The 14,824-nt window shown below is 38.8% G+C and overlaps 2 protein-coding genes and 1 pseudogene across 3 annotated transcripts; all 3 read right to left on the bottom strand.

Annotated features, from left to right (window-relative positions):
* Nucleotides 1-992: 992 nt before the first annotated feature.
* Nucleotides 993-10,545, bottom strand: LOC112067722 (patched domain-containing protein 3-like). Of its 2 annotated transcripts, XM_024134653.2 has the most exons (4): nucleotides 9,450-10,296; nucleotides 9,099-9,226; nucleotides 8,715-8,860; nucleotides 993-3,166 (listed from the first exon to the last, which is right to left on the bottom strand). In XM_024134653.2, the coding sequence occupies exons 1-4, from the start codon at nucleotides 10,137-10,139 to the stop codon at nucleotides 1,416-1,418; spliced, it is 2,715 nt and encodes a 904-aa protein (XP_023990421.1). In that variant the 5' UTR covers nucleotides 10,140-10,296; the 3' UTR covers nucleotides 993-1,415. The 2 variants fall into 2 exon arrangements, with proteins under 2 accessions (XP_023990421.1, XP_023990422.1); XM_024134654.2 differs by lacking the exons at nucleotides 9,099-9,226; nucleotides 9,450-10,296 and adding an exon at nucleotides 10,381-10,545.
* A 453-nt stretch (nucleotides 10,546-10,998) lies between these two features.
* Nucleotides 10,999-12,441, bottom strand: LOC139023180 (patched domain-containing protein 3-like; annotated as a pseudogene).
* A 215-nt stretch (nucleotides 12,442-12,656) lies between these two features.
* On the bottom strand, nucleotides 12,657-14,566 carry LOC112067770 (patched domain-containing protein 3). Its single transcript, XM_070435696.1, has 3 exons — nucleotides 13,683-14,566; nucleotides 13,313-13,446; nucleotides 12,657-13,170 (listed from the first exon to the last, which is right to left on the bottom strand). The coding sequence occupies exons 1-3, from the start codon at nucleotides 14,388-14,390 to the stop codon at nucleotides 12,960-12,962; spliced, it is 1,053 nt and encodes a 350-aa protein (XP_070291797.1). The 5' UTR covers nucleotides 14,391-14,566; the 3' UTR covers nucleotides 12,657-12,959.
* Between the last annotated feature and the right edge of the window lie 258 nt (nucleotides 14,567-14,824).

The following is a 14,824-nucleotide window of genomic DNA, read 5'->3' as shown; positions in this document are numbered from 1 at the left end:
TGAACAAATAGTTATATTGACTACGTCCGTCGTCACTCGCTCATTAATGTCTTAATCGAAATGACGGATTGCCTCTTATCTGCTTGTTGTTCCCTTATGCCATAGTTTGTACATTTCAACTGTCAGTAGAAACCACATTTGTTTAATCAAGTCAGCCATATCAGCTATGTTTGTTTAAAAGGCAGTAAATGAGGCTGAATGAACTGTTTCGCTGCCATACAAGGCTCCGCTGATAGCCAGGTGTAGCAGTGATTGTCATTGTCCAAATTAGAAGCTACTTTGCTGTGAAGCCACATTATTTTTAATGCCTCATTACTCTCTTACTTCACACACACAAAATGTAACCCCAACTTCAGTTGCCCTAACTTCAAGTTGCAAGGAATGTTTGTTTTCTGTAATTTTGAACCATCCAAAAAGGTCAGATGCTTTTGTCTAATGACCTCAAATACTCAAGTCAAGACGAATAAACGTCCCACACCATTGGTTGTGTGTAAATTCATCAATATGCCTTACCCCCAAATGAACGGAAAAGATAAGCACAGACTAAAAACAGGAAATTGTAAGTTACTAACATTTTCATTCATGTTGTATTGAAAGATACAGATGGCCTTGGGAATGGCATCATTTTAACAACACTTTTGCAGATGTCAGAAAACATCTGATAGACTTTGATTTTGGAGGGAACTGTCTGTATCTGCTGTGGTATGCTGACTAACTTGTGAGACTGGATCAAAATACAACCGTATATCATCATGTACCTACTTGATTAACAAAACTTTTGGTTATAAAACAAAAATGTTGTCCTCACTACACATTTTAAAGAAAGTGTGGAAGGATCTACCTTAAATAATTTTATTTAAAATGTATGAAATGATTCTGCATTTGCATCTAATGTATAGGCCATATGGTGTGGATGTTGGCAACAATCTGTCACTGAGAAGACTTTAGTCATTCTTGCTACCTAAATCTATCATCAAAAAGTCTACCTGGAATTCCTTCATTTCTTTATTAAAAACACAACAGAAACATCTTTATACGATTTCACAATTAGAGTCAAACTAAATAAAAAAGAAATTTCACAAAATGAACAAATTAACATTTCATTTTATGTTACAGTACTTCTACATGAAACAAAATGAATGACAGAATCAGTGATAAGGCGGATGTGACAATTAACATTTGATTTGAACTCCTGTACTGGCCCCATCAGCATAGAGCTGAATGAAATAAAACAAAGGTAAAACATGAATGTGTGTTCATTTACACTTGACCATAATAGGTTATTCCCTCTTGTAAACCTTATTTGTACAGTTTTTAACCCATTTGTTCTACCTTTAATATTGAATTAATTCCATACAAACAAAAAAACAGGTACAGTGGAAATGCCTTGTAAATCTGGCCTCAAGACAACAGTTTTAGGGGCAGTCTTCAATGTTTTCGTAAGCACTATTAGTTTTCCCGTTGACACTATGTGAATAATAATGTGAGCTTTGGTTAGAACTGATTGACCTTACATTTGAATTAGCTGCTACAGCCCTTAATTCACGCATATTCTTCATGTTGAATTCACCTGTGGTTTGGGTGACACACATCTGACCACTTTGAGACAAGGTGTTAGACCTACCATCATCTTTTTTATCACTGACTTTGCCTCCGCAGATTCCAAAGAAGGTCAGAAACACTGGGATAAACACTATACCATGGACCGCCCCAAACAAAATGACCAAGAACATGATCTTAAAGAAGGTTCTGAAGATGTAGCTCTCAGCAGCAGACAGCACCACCACTCCTAAAATAGTAGACACAGCTCCCTGTATGATGGGATACCCCAAGTGATAGACAGCATCTACAGCCTTCTTATTAGCGGTGACCTCTTTGCTAGAGACAAAAGCATAGGAAATGTGAGCAGAAAAATCCACTGAGAAACCAATGCAGATGACAAGATTGATCATGGATACAGAGTCTAGATTGACATCCCATAATGCCATGAAACCAGCAACACCCACTATGACAGAGGCAATGGCAAAGGTCACCCACAGAGAACATATGGGGTTGGGGATCAACATAAGGGAGATCACCAGCATGGCAAGAGTGGCAACTACAATGTTTTGGATGGTATTACTAACAATGACTGCATACTGGTCAAAGTATATGAAAGCAGGGTGGTAAACAACCAACTTTTCTGAACAACCATTAGCTGTCTCTCGAAGCTTATTCAACATGTTCTTTTCATCAACGGCTGTACTGATGTTGATTGTCTGAATAAACATACGCGAGGCAATTATGACTTTGTTTGAAATATTCACATCTTGTGTGAAATCTGATCGTTGTAAAAACGCAGGTAAACTATCCATGAAAATGGTTTCGTTATTTGGATTTGAAAATTTCACATATTCATTAAGCCAAGAAAGAGTCATATCCTTAGCAACCAATGATCGACCATCCAACGTTAGACTCTCAAAGCGTTCAAGACAAGTATCAAGACGCTTTCGAGCAGTTTTGTTCCAATATTGAAACTTACTGTCAGTCACAACAACCATAACATTTGGACCATACTCTGAAAAGTATTGGTCCTCATTATCGTAATAGCTACCCACATATGAGCTATCAGCTGCTAGGTTTTTAAGGTCTATGCCTTCTTGGATTTGGAAGCAYCCATAGATACTTGAGCCCAAATATCCAGCATAGAGCAGGATCACAAACACCTTGGTCCAAGTATTTGTTAGAAATGGCCCATAGTACATCTTAAAGAAATTGTTAATGGGCATTGGCTCCTCTTTTCCCGTTTGATGATCATAAGCTCCCCCTACACAGCAGAGGTTGTACTTTTTAGAGTTCTCCTCTGGTTCTGGAACCTTCATGCATGTCAGCCAGTGTCTGTTGCCCTTTTCACGACTCCCATTCAATGCCAGAAATGCACCAAAGAAGGTAATATTGTACAAGTAACAGAACAGGACAGCTGTGCCAGTATACATACAAAATGATTGTACAGAACCAAATGGAGTTAACAGACCAATATAGAAGGCCAGGGCATCAGTTAGTGTTGTGATGGTGATAGAGACAGCTGCGTCTTTGTATGTAGCTGCCATACGGTCCTCTACGTTGTCATGAACTTGAGTCTGCTGCCAGCAGGAAATCATGATGAACATGTCGTCAACACCAATTCCTGTGGAGAAAATGCACTCTCTTATAAAATGTCAAACCTAGTTTATACCGGTGTTCATTTCTGTGATCACATCAGAGTACAGGTAAATCGGGAGGTGCCGGAACAGAAAGTGAGTTAACGGAATGCATAAATATTTATTTATTGTATAATAAAGCATTGCATGCATATCATTGCGTTTTCGTAAAGAGCAGTAGAGTAGAGGCGCTTACAGAAATTGCACATATGGGGAACATTTTTAGCCTATAAAGTCCGGGGAAAGAATTAGCCTTTAATAAACGGATTTCATCCAATTCTTAATAATTTTACATGACTGGAGACTTTAACAGAATATTTGTAATGCCAAACAAAGGATGGAAATGACAGGCTACTTTGATACTGACAAACTGAGATCAGTAAAAACAACCTCATCTTGAATAATATAGTCCTGAAAAAGCTTTCCAGTTTCACTGACTCACTCACACAATGATGTGCAGCTCAGTCACCGGCGAGGGCCGATGCGCTCGAGCCGAAAACCTATCCTACTGGGCACACACTGGTTGAATCAACGTTGTTTCAACGCAATTCGCCAACGTATTGTGACATGGAATCAACGTGTAAAATACATGGGATTTGAAAAAAGTTATCAACCAGTACTGTTTCATCTCATTTCAACCAGGGTTGTAAACATTAAAATGTTTAAACTTCATTAAACTTCAATACATTGATTTAACCTGACTAACAGGTTGTTACATCAATTCAGTTGCCACATAATCATCAGAATGACTATGTACACTACCATTCAAAAGTTTGAGGTCACTTAGAAATTTCCTTATTTTTGAAAGAAAATAAAAAATAAATTGTCCATTAAAATAACATCAAATTGATCAGAAATACAGTGTAGACATTGTTAATGTTGTAAATGACTATTGTAGCTGGAAACTGTTGATTTTTAATGGAATATCTAAATAGGCGTACAGAGGACCATAATCAGCAACCATCACTCCTGTGTTCCAATGGCACGTTGTGTTAGCTAATCCAAGTTCATCATTTTAAAAGGCTAATTGATCTTTAGAAAACCCTTTTGCAATCATGTTAGCACAGCTGAAAACTGTTGTGTTGATTAAAGAAGCAAAACTGGCCTTCTTTAGACTAGTTGAGTATCTGGAGCATCAGCATTTCGGGGCGGCAGGTAGCCTAGTGGTTAGAGAGTTGGGCCAGTAACCGAAAGGTTGTTGGATTGATTCCCTGAGCTGACAAGGTAAAAATATGTTGTTCTGCCCCTGAACATGGCAGTAAACCCACTGTTCCCCGGTAAATACGAATTTGTTCTTAACTGACTTGTCTAGTTAAACAACATTTATGGGTTCAATTACAGGCTACAAATGGCCAGAAACAAAGACTTTCTTCTGAAACTCGTAAGTCTATTCTTGTTCTGAGAAATGAAGGCTATTCCATGTGAGAAATTACCAAGAAACTGAAGATCTTGTACAATGCTGTGTACTACTTTTTTCACAGGACAGCGCCAACTGGCTCTAACCAGATTAGAAAGAGGAGTGGGAGGCGCTGGTGTACAACTGAGCAAGAGGACTTGTACATTAGAGTGTCTAGTTTGTGAAACAGATGCCTCACAAGTCCTCAACTGGCAGCTTCATTAAATAGTACCTGCAAAACACCAGTCTCAACATCAACAGTGAAGAGGCGACTCCGGGATGCTGGCCTTCTAGGCAGAGTTGCAAAGAAAAAGCCATATCTCAGACTGGCCAATAAAAATAAAAGGTGAAGATGGGCAAAAGAACACAGACACTGGACAGAGGAAGATTGGAAAAAAGTGTTATGGACAGACTAATCTAAGTTTGAGGTGTTCAAATCACAAAGAAGAACATTCGTGAGATGCAGAAAAAATGTAAAGATGCTGGAGTGCTTGACGCCATCTGTCAAGCATGGTGGAGGCAATGTGATGGTCTTGGGTGCTTTGGTGGTGGTAAAGTGGGAGGGTAAAAGAGATCTTGAAGAAGGAAGGCTGTCACTCCATTTTGCAAAGCCATCCCATACCCTGTGGACAGCGCTTAATTGGAGCCAATTTCCTCCTACAACAGGACAGTGACCCAAAGCACAGCTTCAAACTATGCTTGAACTATTTAGGGAAGAAGCAGTCAGCTGGTATTCTGTCTACAATGGAGTGGCCAGTACAGTCACCGGATCTCAACCCTATTGAGCTGATGTGGGAGCAGCTTGACCATATGATACGTAAGAAGTGCCCATCAAGCCAATCCAACTTGTGGGAGGTGCTTCAGGAAGCATGGGGTGAAATCTCTTCAGATTACCTCAACAAATCGACAACTAGAATGCCAAAGGTCTGCAGGCTGTAATTGCTGCAAATGGAGGATTCTTTGACGAAAGCAAAGTTTGAAGGACACAATTATTATTTAAATTAAAAATAATTATTTATAGGGGGAAATTTACCATGTGAATTTGTTAAAGAAATGGAATGCATATGATGTAGTCTACTCTTTACTCTTTATTTATCAGCACGCTCGACCTAGCACGCTCGACCTACCTAACCCTAACCCTAACCGTAACCCTAACCCTAACCCGGCCACCTTCCAGAGGTTAACTGCCAACCCAAGGAAATGTCGGCTCGGCCTACGGGAGGCTGAGTACCTGGGGTACACGATTGGGAGGGGATGTGTAAAACCCCAGGTGAAGAAAGTGGAGGTGATTCGGGACTGGCCCCGCCCCCTCAACAAAGAAGCAGATCCGCACGTTTCTGGGGTTCACTAGTTATTACAGGAGATTTATCCCCCACTTGCTTCTCTAGCCAGCCCTCTGACAGATCTGACCAGGAGACGTCTGCCCACCCAGGTGACGTGGACTGAGGATACGGAGAAAGCCTTCCAGGACCTAAAGGGAGCCCTGTGTTCTGGACCCATGCTGGTGACCCCAGACTTCTCCAAACCACTGGTGGTACAGACCGATGCGTCCGAAACAGGGGTGGGTGCCGTCCTATCACAGCTACAAGAAGGTGAGGAACACCCAGTCGTATACATTAGCCGGAAGCTGTTGCTACGGGAACAAAGATATTCCACTGTGGAGAAAGAATGTCTAGCAATCAAGTGGGCACTGGAGATGTTGAAATATTACTTACTGGGATGGCATCCCACTTATGTTGAAATTGAGTTGAAAATTACGCAAACTTTAAAAATCGTTTTCATCCTATATTAAATAGTGAAAGTCTAAAAATTCCTTGCACTTTCTTCAATTTGCTGTCTTAAAATTCTAGCGATCTTACAAATCTAGAGATCCTATAGAACATAAAATATATATTTTTAAAGAAAATTGATTGCGTATGTCTTCACACCCCCAGAGTTAATACTCGGTGGAAGCACGAAGGGCAGCCATTACAGCTGTGAATCATTTTCCATAAAATTCTACCAACCTTGCACAACTCTTAGGGAAACAAATATTCATTGTTTTTGTCATAGTTGATCAAGCTCAGTAAATTCGGAGTGAGGATGGGTTTTTGTAGGCTACATTGACATATGATTTGCTCAAAGGACACTGTCATTAAAATAGTAAAGCTTTATTGAATATTTGGAAGTTTAGAAGTAGTTACTATTAGCCCTATAAATAAGGTCCCAAATTCAAGATATTAATAACAATACACTTTTACCTTTGAATATTTAATATGTTATTAATAATATACAGTACACTATCCAAACAGAAGATACATCTCTTTTAAATGTTGATATTTGGTTGCGTTCACAATTCAATATCCAGTTTTTCAGATTAATGATTGATATGTTGGATTCACGTCTCCATCTCAACCCAAAATGTGATTTTATTTGGTCCTATTCTTCAACTTAGATTATTGGTTGGGATGGAGATGTGAATATGTATATTCTTATAATATGTATATAATTCAATGTGAAATCAACCAGCCATCCTTCATATACAAGACAATATCCAAAGATAAAAATCTTGTCAGCTCAGGGATTCAAACCTTTTGGTTAATGGCCCAACGCTCTAACCACTAAGCTACCTGCCGCACTTAAATGTACCCGTAGGAGTCAATGTTCAGGCAGAAATCATTGGATTGTGGCTTCACGTTTCATTTCAATATACCTCATTATTTAGGTTGATAGCATGACATTGAAACAATGACGTTTATTCAAATAAAATGTGTCTAATCAAATCTAAAATTCTATATAATTTCAACCATCTTGAATATAGAATGAAAAAGATTTTTGTGGAATTTTCAATGTTTACAACGCTGGTTGAAATGAGATGAAAACAGTACTGGTTGATGACTTTTTTCAAATCCAATTATTTTCCATGTTGACTCCACGTCACAATATGTAGACAAAATCTGTTAAAACAATGTTGATTCAACCAGTGTGTGCCCAGTGGGATCTTCCTCTTGTTTTACTTTGTACCTAGGCTACTGTTTGCTCAATAAGCCTATTTGGAAGTTGCTAAAATATTTTAGTAGCCTACAGACAGATTAGTGTCTTCTCTTTTCAGCAGGAGCCATTTGCTTTCCAACCTGTGTTTTCCTGCAATTGTATTTGAAATATTGCGAAAGGCCTGTTTCGGCTGTATGCTGTTCACTGACAGATTTGCCCCGCGTTCCTGACTGTAGGCTATGCCTTGTAATTGAGCTTCACACAATTCACAGCTAGGTTATTTTTAAAAAGAAGCTATTGCTCCTCTATGGCTAAATTATAGGCCTATTAGTAGTATTCTGTAGTTTTACTCTGTAGTATTACTAATATTACTACTATTGTTACATTTATTGGTATTATTATTATTACTACTATTAATTCTAATAGTATTATAGTATTAGTAGTATTATGATTTATTACATTTCTTCCTGAACAGACAGCAGTAATTCTAAAACTTCTAAAACAAATATATTTTAATTTATCAGGGGTGCTGTAGCACTTCCAGCACACTTCCTGCGGCTATGATTCTATAAGGAAATAAACGATGAAGTGCTACACTGGAGAGATAAATGTTGCAGACTCATGTCTATCAGAGCAGAGAGAGGGAGAGCGATCATAGAAAGTTAATCTCATTCTAGTTCTGTGAGAGACACAGGCACGCTTCTCTCTCAACACAGCAAGGACTATGCGTTGGTCTCAATTTAACATAGGCTAGCTACGATGTTGCGCCAACCATAAGCCCGGGCCGATGTTATGATAGATGATTTGTGCCACAGATGGTTTGTTTACGTTTCTACCATTGTGGCTATATGGAGTAGGCTTACAGCTCTGTCTAGTGGCCGCGTCATTGACAACTGTAGCATTCTAGCGAAACCTAACCCGTTTCCTAACCTTAACCTCATTCTCCTAACCTGCTACGTTAATTCACCTAACTTGCTGTGTTAGTTCTCCTAACCTACCATGTTAATTCACCTAACCTGCCATGTTAATTATCCTTACCTGCTACGTTAGGTTTCCTAACCTGCTATGTAAACAAACCATCTGTGGTGACAAATCCTTAGTATCACCACACCGGCTCAAATTAAGCACTGGGTTTATTGTATAACAATGAGAGTTTGTAAGCTTACCCAGAATCAGGAATGGAGCTGTTGCCACAGTCATGGCGAAGGGCATCCCACAGTACAGCAACAACCCAAAACTGGACAGCACTGCCATACCAGCTGAGAGGACACCAAAGGTTGCCACCCACACCTTGTTTCTCACACAGTCCAACCTAGGGAAGAAAAACACAACATTCGTCCCTGTAGGTAAATGCTGATAGGTAGACCTAGTGCTCTCTGATATGCCTTAAAATCAGTAATGCAGTCACATTATGGATTAGCCTGATTTGGGACCCAAATCTAGCTTCGGATAGACCTAATGAACACTGTTATCATGATTTTCAATTGAGGTGTCCTATGTTGACTGATCATTTTTGAATGGTATTGAAATGTAAAAGTTACAAAACATACCTCAAACAAGATATGATAGAAAAATTGATGGCCAGGGCATATGTCAATGAGAAGAGAGGAATGATTGAGTCAGAGCTCTTCTCAAACTCTTCCTCCCTTGATATGGATGTAAAGTAAGATATTGTCATCTGCAAAGACAAATACGAATATACAAATATCAGATATCCACTTAACATATTAGTAAAACAACTCAAGATATTCAAATAATCAAATCATCATGACACTACATGGTTTATATGGAGCTTAATGTGGAGTGTGATCAATTCTGCAGGTCACTTGGTGAGAAAAAACCCATCATACACAAATTGACAATTTTTTAAATTTGTTTCATCTCTAAAACAGAGTACTCACGCCTTCTTCTTTTTTCATCTTGGAAGCAGTCTCTATAAACTTCTTTAGCCACATGGTATTTCTAGTTTGGTTGTCTTCTTTTAAGAAGTAAAATAGTCTAATTGCCTCTGCGCTTTCAATTTCAAATCCACTTTTCAGTTTCACACCACCAATTTCAGATGCAATGAAAATTCTACCATTATATGGGTAGTTAATCGTTGTTGTGGTAACATCACTAGGAGTTTTTACAATATTAAAGATTGAATTTGACACACACTCACCACCTTTCCTAACACATAGATCTCTAAAAGCGAATGCACCAATTGTCATGCTTGTTACATTTCTGTCCATTTCAAATATGTTTGTAAAAGCAGTAGATGTGAGGATATTTTTTCCAGACTTCACAATTATGAGAGATGCAAAGGTCCCTTCAGTATAGAGTCGCAAACGAGAGAAGTTACTATCACTCTGTGGAAAGTACTGTTTGACTACTTGTCGTTCATGTTTGGCCGGTCCATCCATAGGAGTAAACATCTCTTCAATGCCATTTGCTTCTCTGTCCGCAAGGAAGTAAAATCCTCCGCCAAGTCCCGCAGAAATGAACATGGGAAGAATCAAAAACCACCAAGGGTGTCTACCAACAAAGCCCCCAAGTATTTCAAACCCCCTAGCTATAGGCTTTTCAACGCAGTCTGTTTTGCACCTAGCCATTTTCTATTCTCTTTTTCAAGTCGTACTATGAGAAAATAAACTTGGCTTGAAATATATCTGTATCTCTGTTGACATCACAGCCATAAACTATACTTCATCTGAACATAGCAACATGATAACGTTCCCCTGAAGAGCTCTAATCAGCAATAGATCTGACAGCATTGGATGTGATCCTTTAACAACCACGATGACTGCGTCAGGGCAATTCATATGGTTACATATTAACAAATAAGGTGGTTACCTATCCAGTTTACTTATTGTAGCTATGGAAGGTACTTCTCTGGTTTCCTTATAATAGTCCATCCATTAGTCAAGTGATTAGAGCGTTGGGCCAGTAACCGAAAGGTTACTCGAATCCCCGAGACGACAAGGTAAAATTCTGTCGTTCCCACTGTTCCCCCGGGGCCGAAGACGTGGATGTCGATTAAGGCAGCCCCCCTCACCTCTCTGATACAGAGGGGTTGGGTTAAATGCGGAAGACACATTTCAGTTGAAGGCATTCAGTTGTACAACTGACTAGGTATCCCCCCAAAGTATTCTGAAGATGAAGGAAGTAAACTGATTGCCATGCAATGATTGATTGTTAAGTTGATGAACACTGACGCACAGGTTCATTTGAAAAGTTTATGAAGAGTGGGTTTCTCTAGAATAGGTAAACAGATAAATAGATGACATCATAAGTTTAGTATGCAAATTCTGCACTGTTACTAACCATAATAATAATTCCCATTATTGATGTGGTCGTAATGACAACCGAGAGCATCTGCTGTTTGAATAAATATATACAAGACAATATATAATTTAAGATCATTTTATTCGCTTTTTAAAACACAATTACAACAAAGGTAAATATAAGCACACTGTAGTAACAATCAACACAGCATTTACATGACAAATAATTTTTTAAAGTATTCAATAAAAACAAAAAGATGACTCATAAAAATACATATTTTGATACCATTAAAGCAAAGTATGACATAATCACAAGATTAGAAGTAAGCTAAAAAGTCAGATCATTAAAACAATTTAACTACTATTCTACCAACCCTTTCAACCATGATTAGTGTGTTGTGTGTGAATCTTGGTCAATTAAAATTGCATATCCCAAAGAAGGTCAGAAACACAGGGATGAAAACGATGCCATGAAGTACCCCAAACAAAATGACCAAGAACATGATCTTAAAGAAGGTTCTGAAGATGTAGCTCTCAGCAGCAGACAGCACCACCACTCCTAAAATAGTAGACACAGCTCCCTGTATGATGGGATACCCCAAGTGATAGACAGCATCTACAGCCTTCTTATTAGCGGTGACCTCTTTGCTAGAGACAAAAGCATAGGAAATGTGAGCAGAAAAATCCACTGAGAAACCAATGCAGATGACAAGATTGATCATGGATACAGAGTCTAGATTGACATCCCATAARGCCATGAAACCAGCAACACCCACTATGACAGAGGCAATGGCAAAGGTCACCCACAGAGAACATATGGGGTTGGGGATCAACATGAGGGCTGTCTCTTATACACATCTAGATGTGTATAAGAGACAGGGGTTCTGGAACCTTCATGCATGTCAGCCAGTGTCTGTTGCCCTTTTCACGACTCCCATTCAATGCCAGAAATGCACCAAAGAAGGTAATATTGTACAAGTAACAGAACAGGCTGTCTCTTATACACATCTAGATGTGTATAAGAGACAGGAATAAACATACGCGAGGCAATTATGACTTTGTTTGAAATATTCACATCTTGTGTGAAATCTGATCGTTGTAAAAACGCAGGTAAACTATCCATGAAAATGGTTTCGTTATTTGGATTTGAAAKTTTCACATATTCATTAAGCCAAGAAAGGGTCATATTTTTTGCAACCAATGATCGACCATCCAACGTTAGACTCTCAAAACGTTCAAGACAAGTATCAAGACGCTTTCGAGCAGTTTTGTCCCAATATTGAAACTTACTGTCAGTCACAACAACCATAACATTTGGACCATACTCTGAAAAGTATTGGTCCTCATTATCGTAATAGCTACCCACATATGAGCTATCAGCTGCTAGGTTTTTAAGGTCTATGCCTTCTTGGATTTGGAAGCAACCATAGATACTTGAGCCCAAATATCCAGCATAGAGCAGGATCACAAACACCTTGGTCCAAGTATTTGTTAGAAATGGCCCATAGTACATCTTAAAGAAGTTGTTAATTGGCATAACTTCCTCTTTTCCCGTTTCCTGGTCATATGCCCCTCCTACACAACAGATATTGTACTTTTCAGGACTATCCTCTGGTTCTGGAACCTTCATGCATGTCAGCCAGTGTCTGTTGCCCTTTTCACGACTCCCATTCAATGCCAGAAATGCACCAAAGAAGGTAATATTGTACAAGTAACAGAACAGGACAGCTGTGCCAGTATACATACAAAAGGATTGTACAGAACGAAAGGGAGTTAACAGACCAATATAGAAGGCCACGGCATCAGTTAGTGTTGTGATGGTGATAGAGACAGCTGCCTCTTTGTATGTAGCTGCCATACGGTCCTCTACGTTCTCATGAACTTGAGTCTGCTGCCAGCAGGAAATCATGATGAACATGTCGTCAACACCAATTCCTGCGATCAACAGAGTATATTGAACATCAGTAGATCATAGATCATTAGAGGGAATTACCACTGTAATAAATATCACCAAACTTCATTAGTTACAATGTTACTACATGTTAATACAATGTTGTTAATACAGTTATTACTGTGTAGTTACATAGGTATAAGGGCAACATAAGTGTTACCGTCTACGTAGTCTTGTGACTGACAAAAATATTAAAATCATGTGAGATTTGGTTGTGGGTTGTTAAGATTACTATTGAAAGGTTTCTGATAATAAACCTGACCCAGTATTAAGAAAGGAGCAGTTGCAACAGTCATGGCAAAGGGCATTCCGCAGAGCAGCAACAACCCGAAACTGGACAGCACAGCTAGGCCTGCAGATAGAGCACCAAAGATGGCCACCCACACCTTGTTCCTCACACAGTCCAACCTGTAGATGAAAATATTCTTACTTCGTATGGAACATCACACGTAGCAATTATAAATAGTAAGTTAAATTAGTGTTTTAACATGGTGCACACATTTGCTGATTTTGATTCATTTAAAAGATGACACATAAGACATCAAATTACCTCAAGCAAGATACAATTGAAAAACTTATGGCCAGGAAGTATGTGACGGAGAAGAGAGGAATCACAGATTTGGAGTTTTCCTTAAACTCCTCCTCTCTAGAATTAGATGTGAAGTATGAAACTTGAATCTGCCGCTATAAAAACAAATGTAAGAACTGTGGGACTAAGTGAAAACTGTAGAGGGTTACATTTAGGAACAGATTATTTTACAAAACATGAATTTTTATATTTCAGTGAATATGAGCACTCTAATTATATATGGCTCAAATAAGTAAAGCCACTTATGTGGATATGGACAAAAGTATTTTACCAAACCTGGCAGTACGCCCAGACAGTTCTGAATCTGTAAAATATAATAAACTGTACTTACCTTATTCAATTCATCTGACAAGTTGGAAAACACTTGAGTAAACCCATGTAGCCAATCATCATTTTCTGCCTTGTTGTTTTCTCTGAGAAAGTAGAAGAGTCGAACAGCCTTTGCACTAACGATGATACTTGAATTCAAAACTACTCCACCAAGTTCTGTCCCCAAAAAGATGGTGTTTGACGTTGAATTATGATAAGGAAAGGTCAAGTTTGCCTTCTTAATTGTACTAGCTGTGCCATTAATGATATCTAACATGTCATTTGAAAAGCACCTGTTACTTTTCATGGCACAAAGGTTTTCATAAGTTTTTCCTTTTTGGCCTACCATCTCTCTAACTGTTCCATCTAAATATATGATCTCCTCAAATGCCTTCTCATTCAAGATATCGGATGACTTTGAAACAGCGATGAAAGACCCATAACTCCCCTCGGTATACAGCCGCAAACGAGAGAACTCTGAATCATTCTGGGGAAAATGTTCTTTGACAAAATGTCTCTCCTGTTTTGCAGGCCCGTCCTTTGGAGTAAACTGGTCCTCTATGCCATGCGCCTCTCTCTCTTCAAGGAAGTAAAATCCTGCCCCAAGCCCCGCAGAGATGAACAAAGGGACAAGTAGAAACCACCATGGATTTCTCCCAACAAAACCTCCAAGGTTATGAAACCAATTTGACACTGATTTTTCAATGCAGTCTGTGTGACACGAAGGCATGGTCACCGGTTAAGATTTAAAGAAGTTATTATCAAAATGTATTATATTGTATGTATAGTTGAGAAAAAGATCTGTAAGGACCTTGCAATGATCACAGGTGCTTCAAATGGAACCCCTCACTAACTGGCAGCTATTTTGTGAGCGGCAACCTTAAAATACACATTCAAAAAGAGGAACTTGTCGTCATGGGAACATGTTCTAACTGTAAAGAGCACCTGTGAAAATGACCAGGCCAATTATTAACTTTTAAACCTGATGTGTTACTGCTTTATATCATTTGCTGTCATCTTCCATGAACTAGGCCTATAGTCTATGGCTATGTGAGCCATGAAAATAAGCTTTGTTGGTGCATGTCCCCAGTTGAAAAGGTAGGATGTTGTATTCTACAGTACATACTAATGTGATCATGGATTCTTACGAACAGATAGTACCCA

Source organism: Salvelinus sp. IW2-2015, linkage group LG27, assembly GCF_002910315.2.
Source record: "Salvelinus sp. IW2-2015 linkage group LG27, ASM291031v2, whole genome shotgun sequence".
Classification (NCBI taxonomy): domain Eukaryota; kingdom Metazoa; phylum Chordata; class Actinopteri; order Salmoniformes; family Salmonidae; genus Salvelinus; species Salvelinus sp. IW2-2015.
Note: the sequence above shows the minus strand (reverse complement) of the source record. Positions and strands in the feature narration are given on the sequence as shown.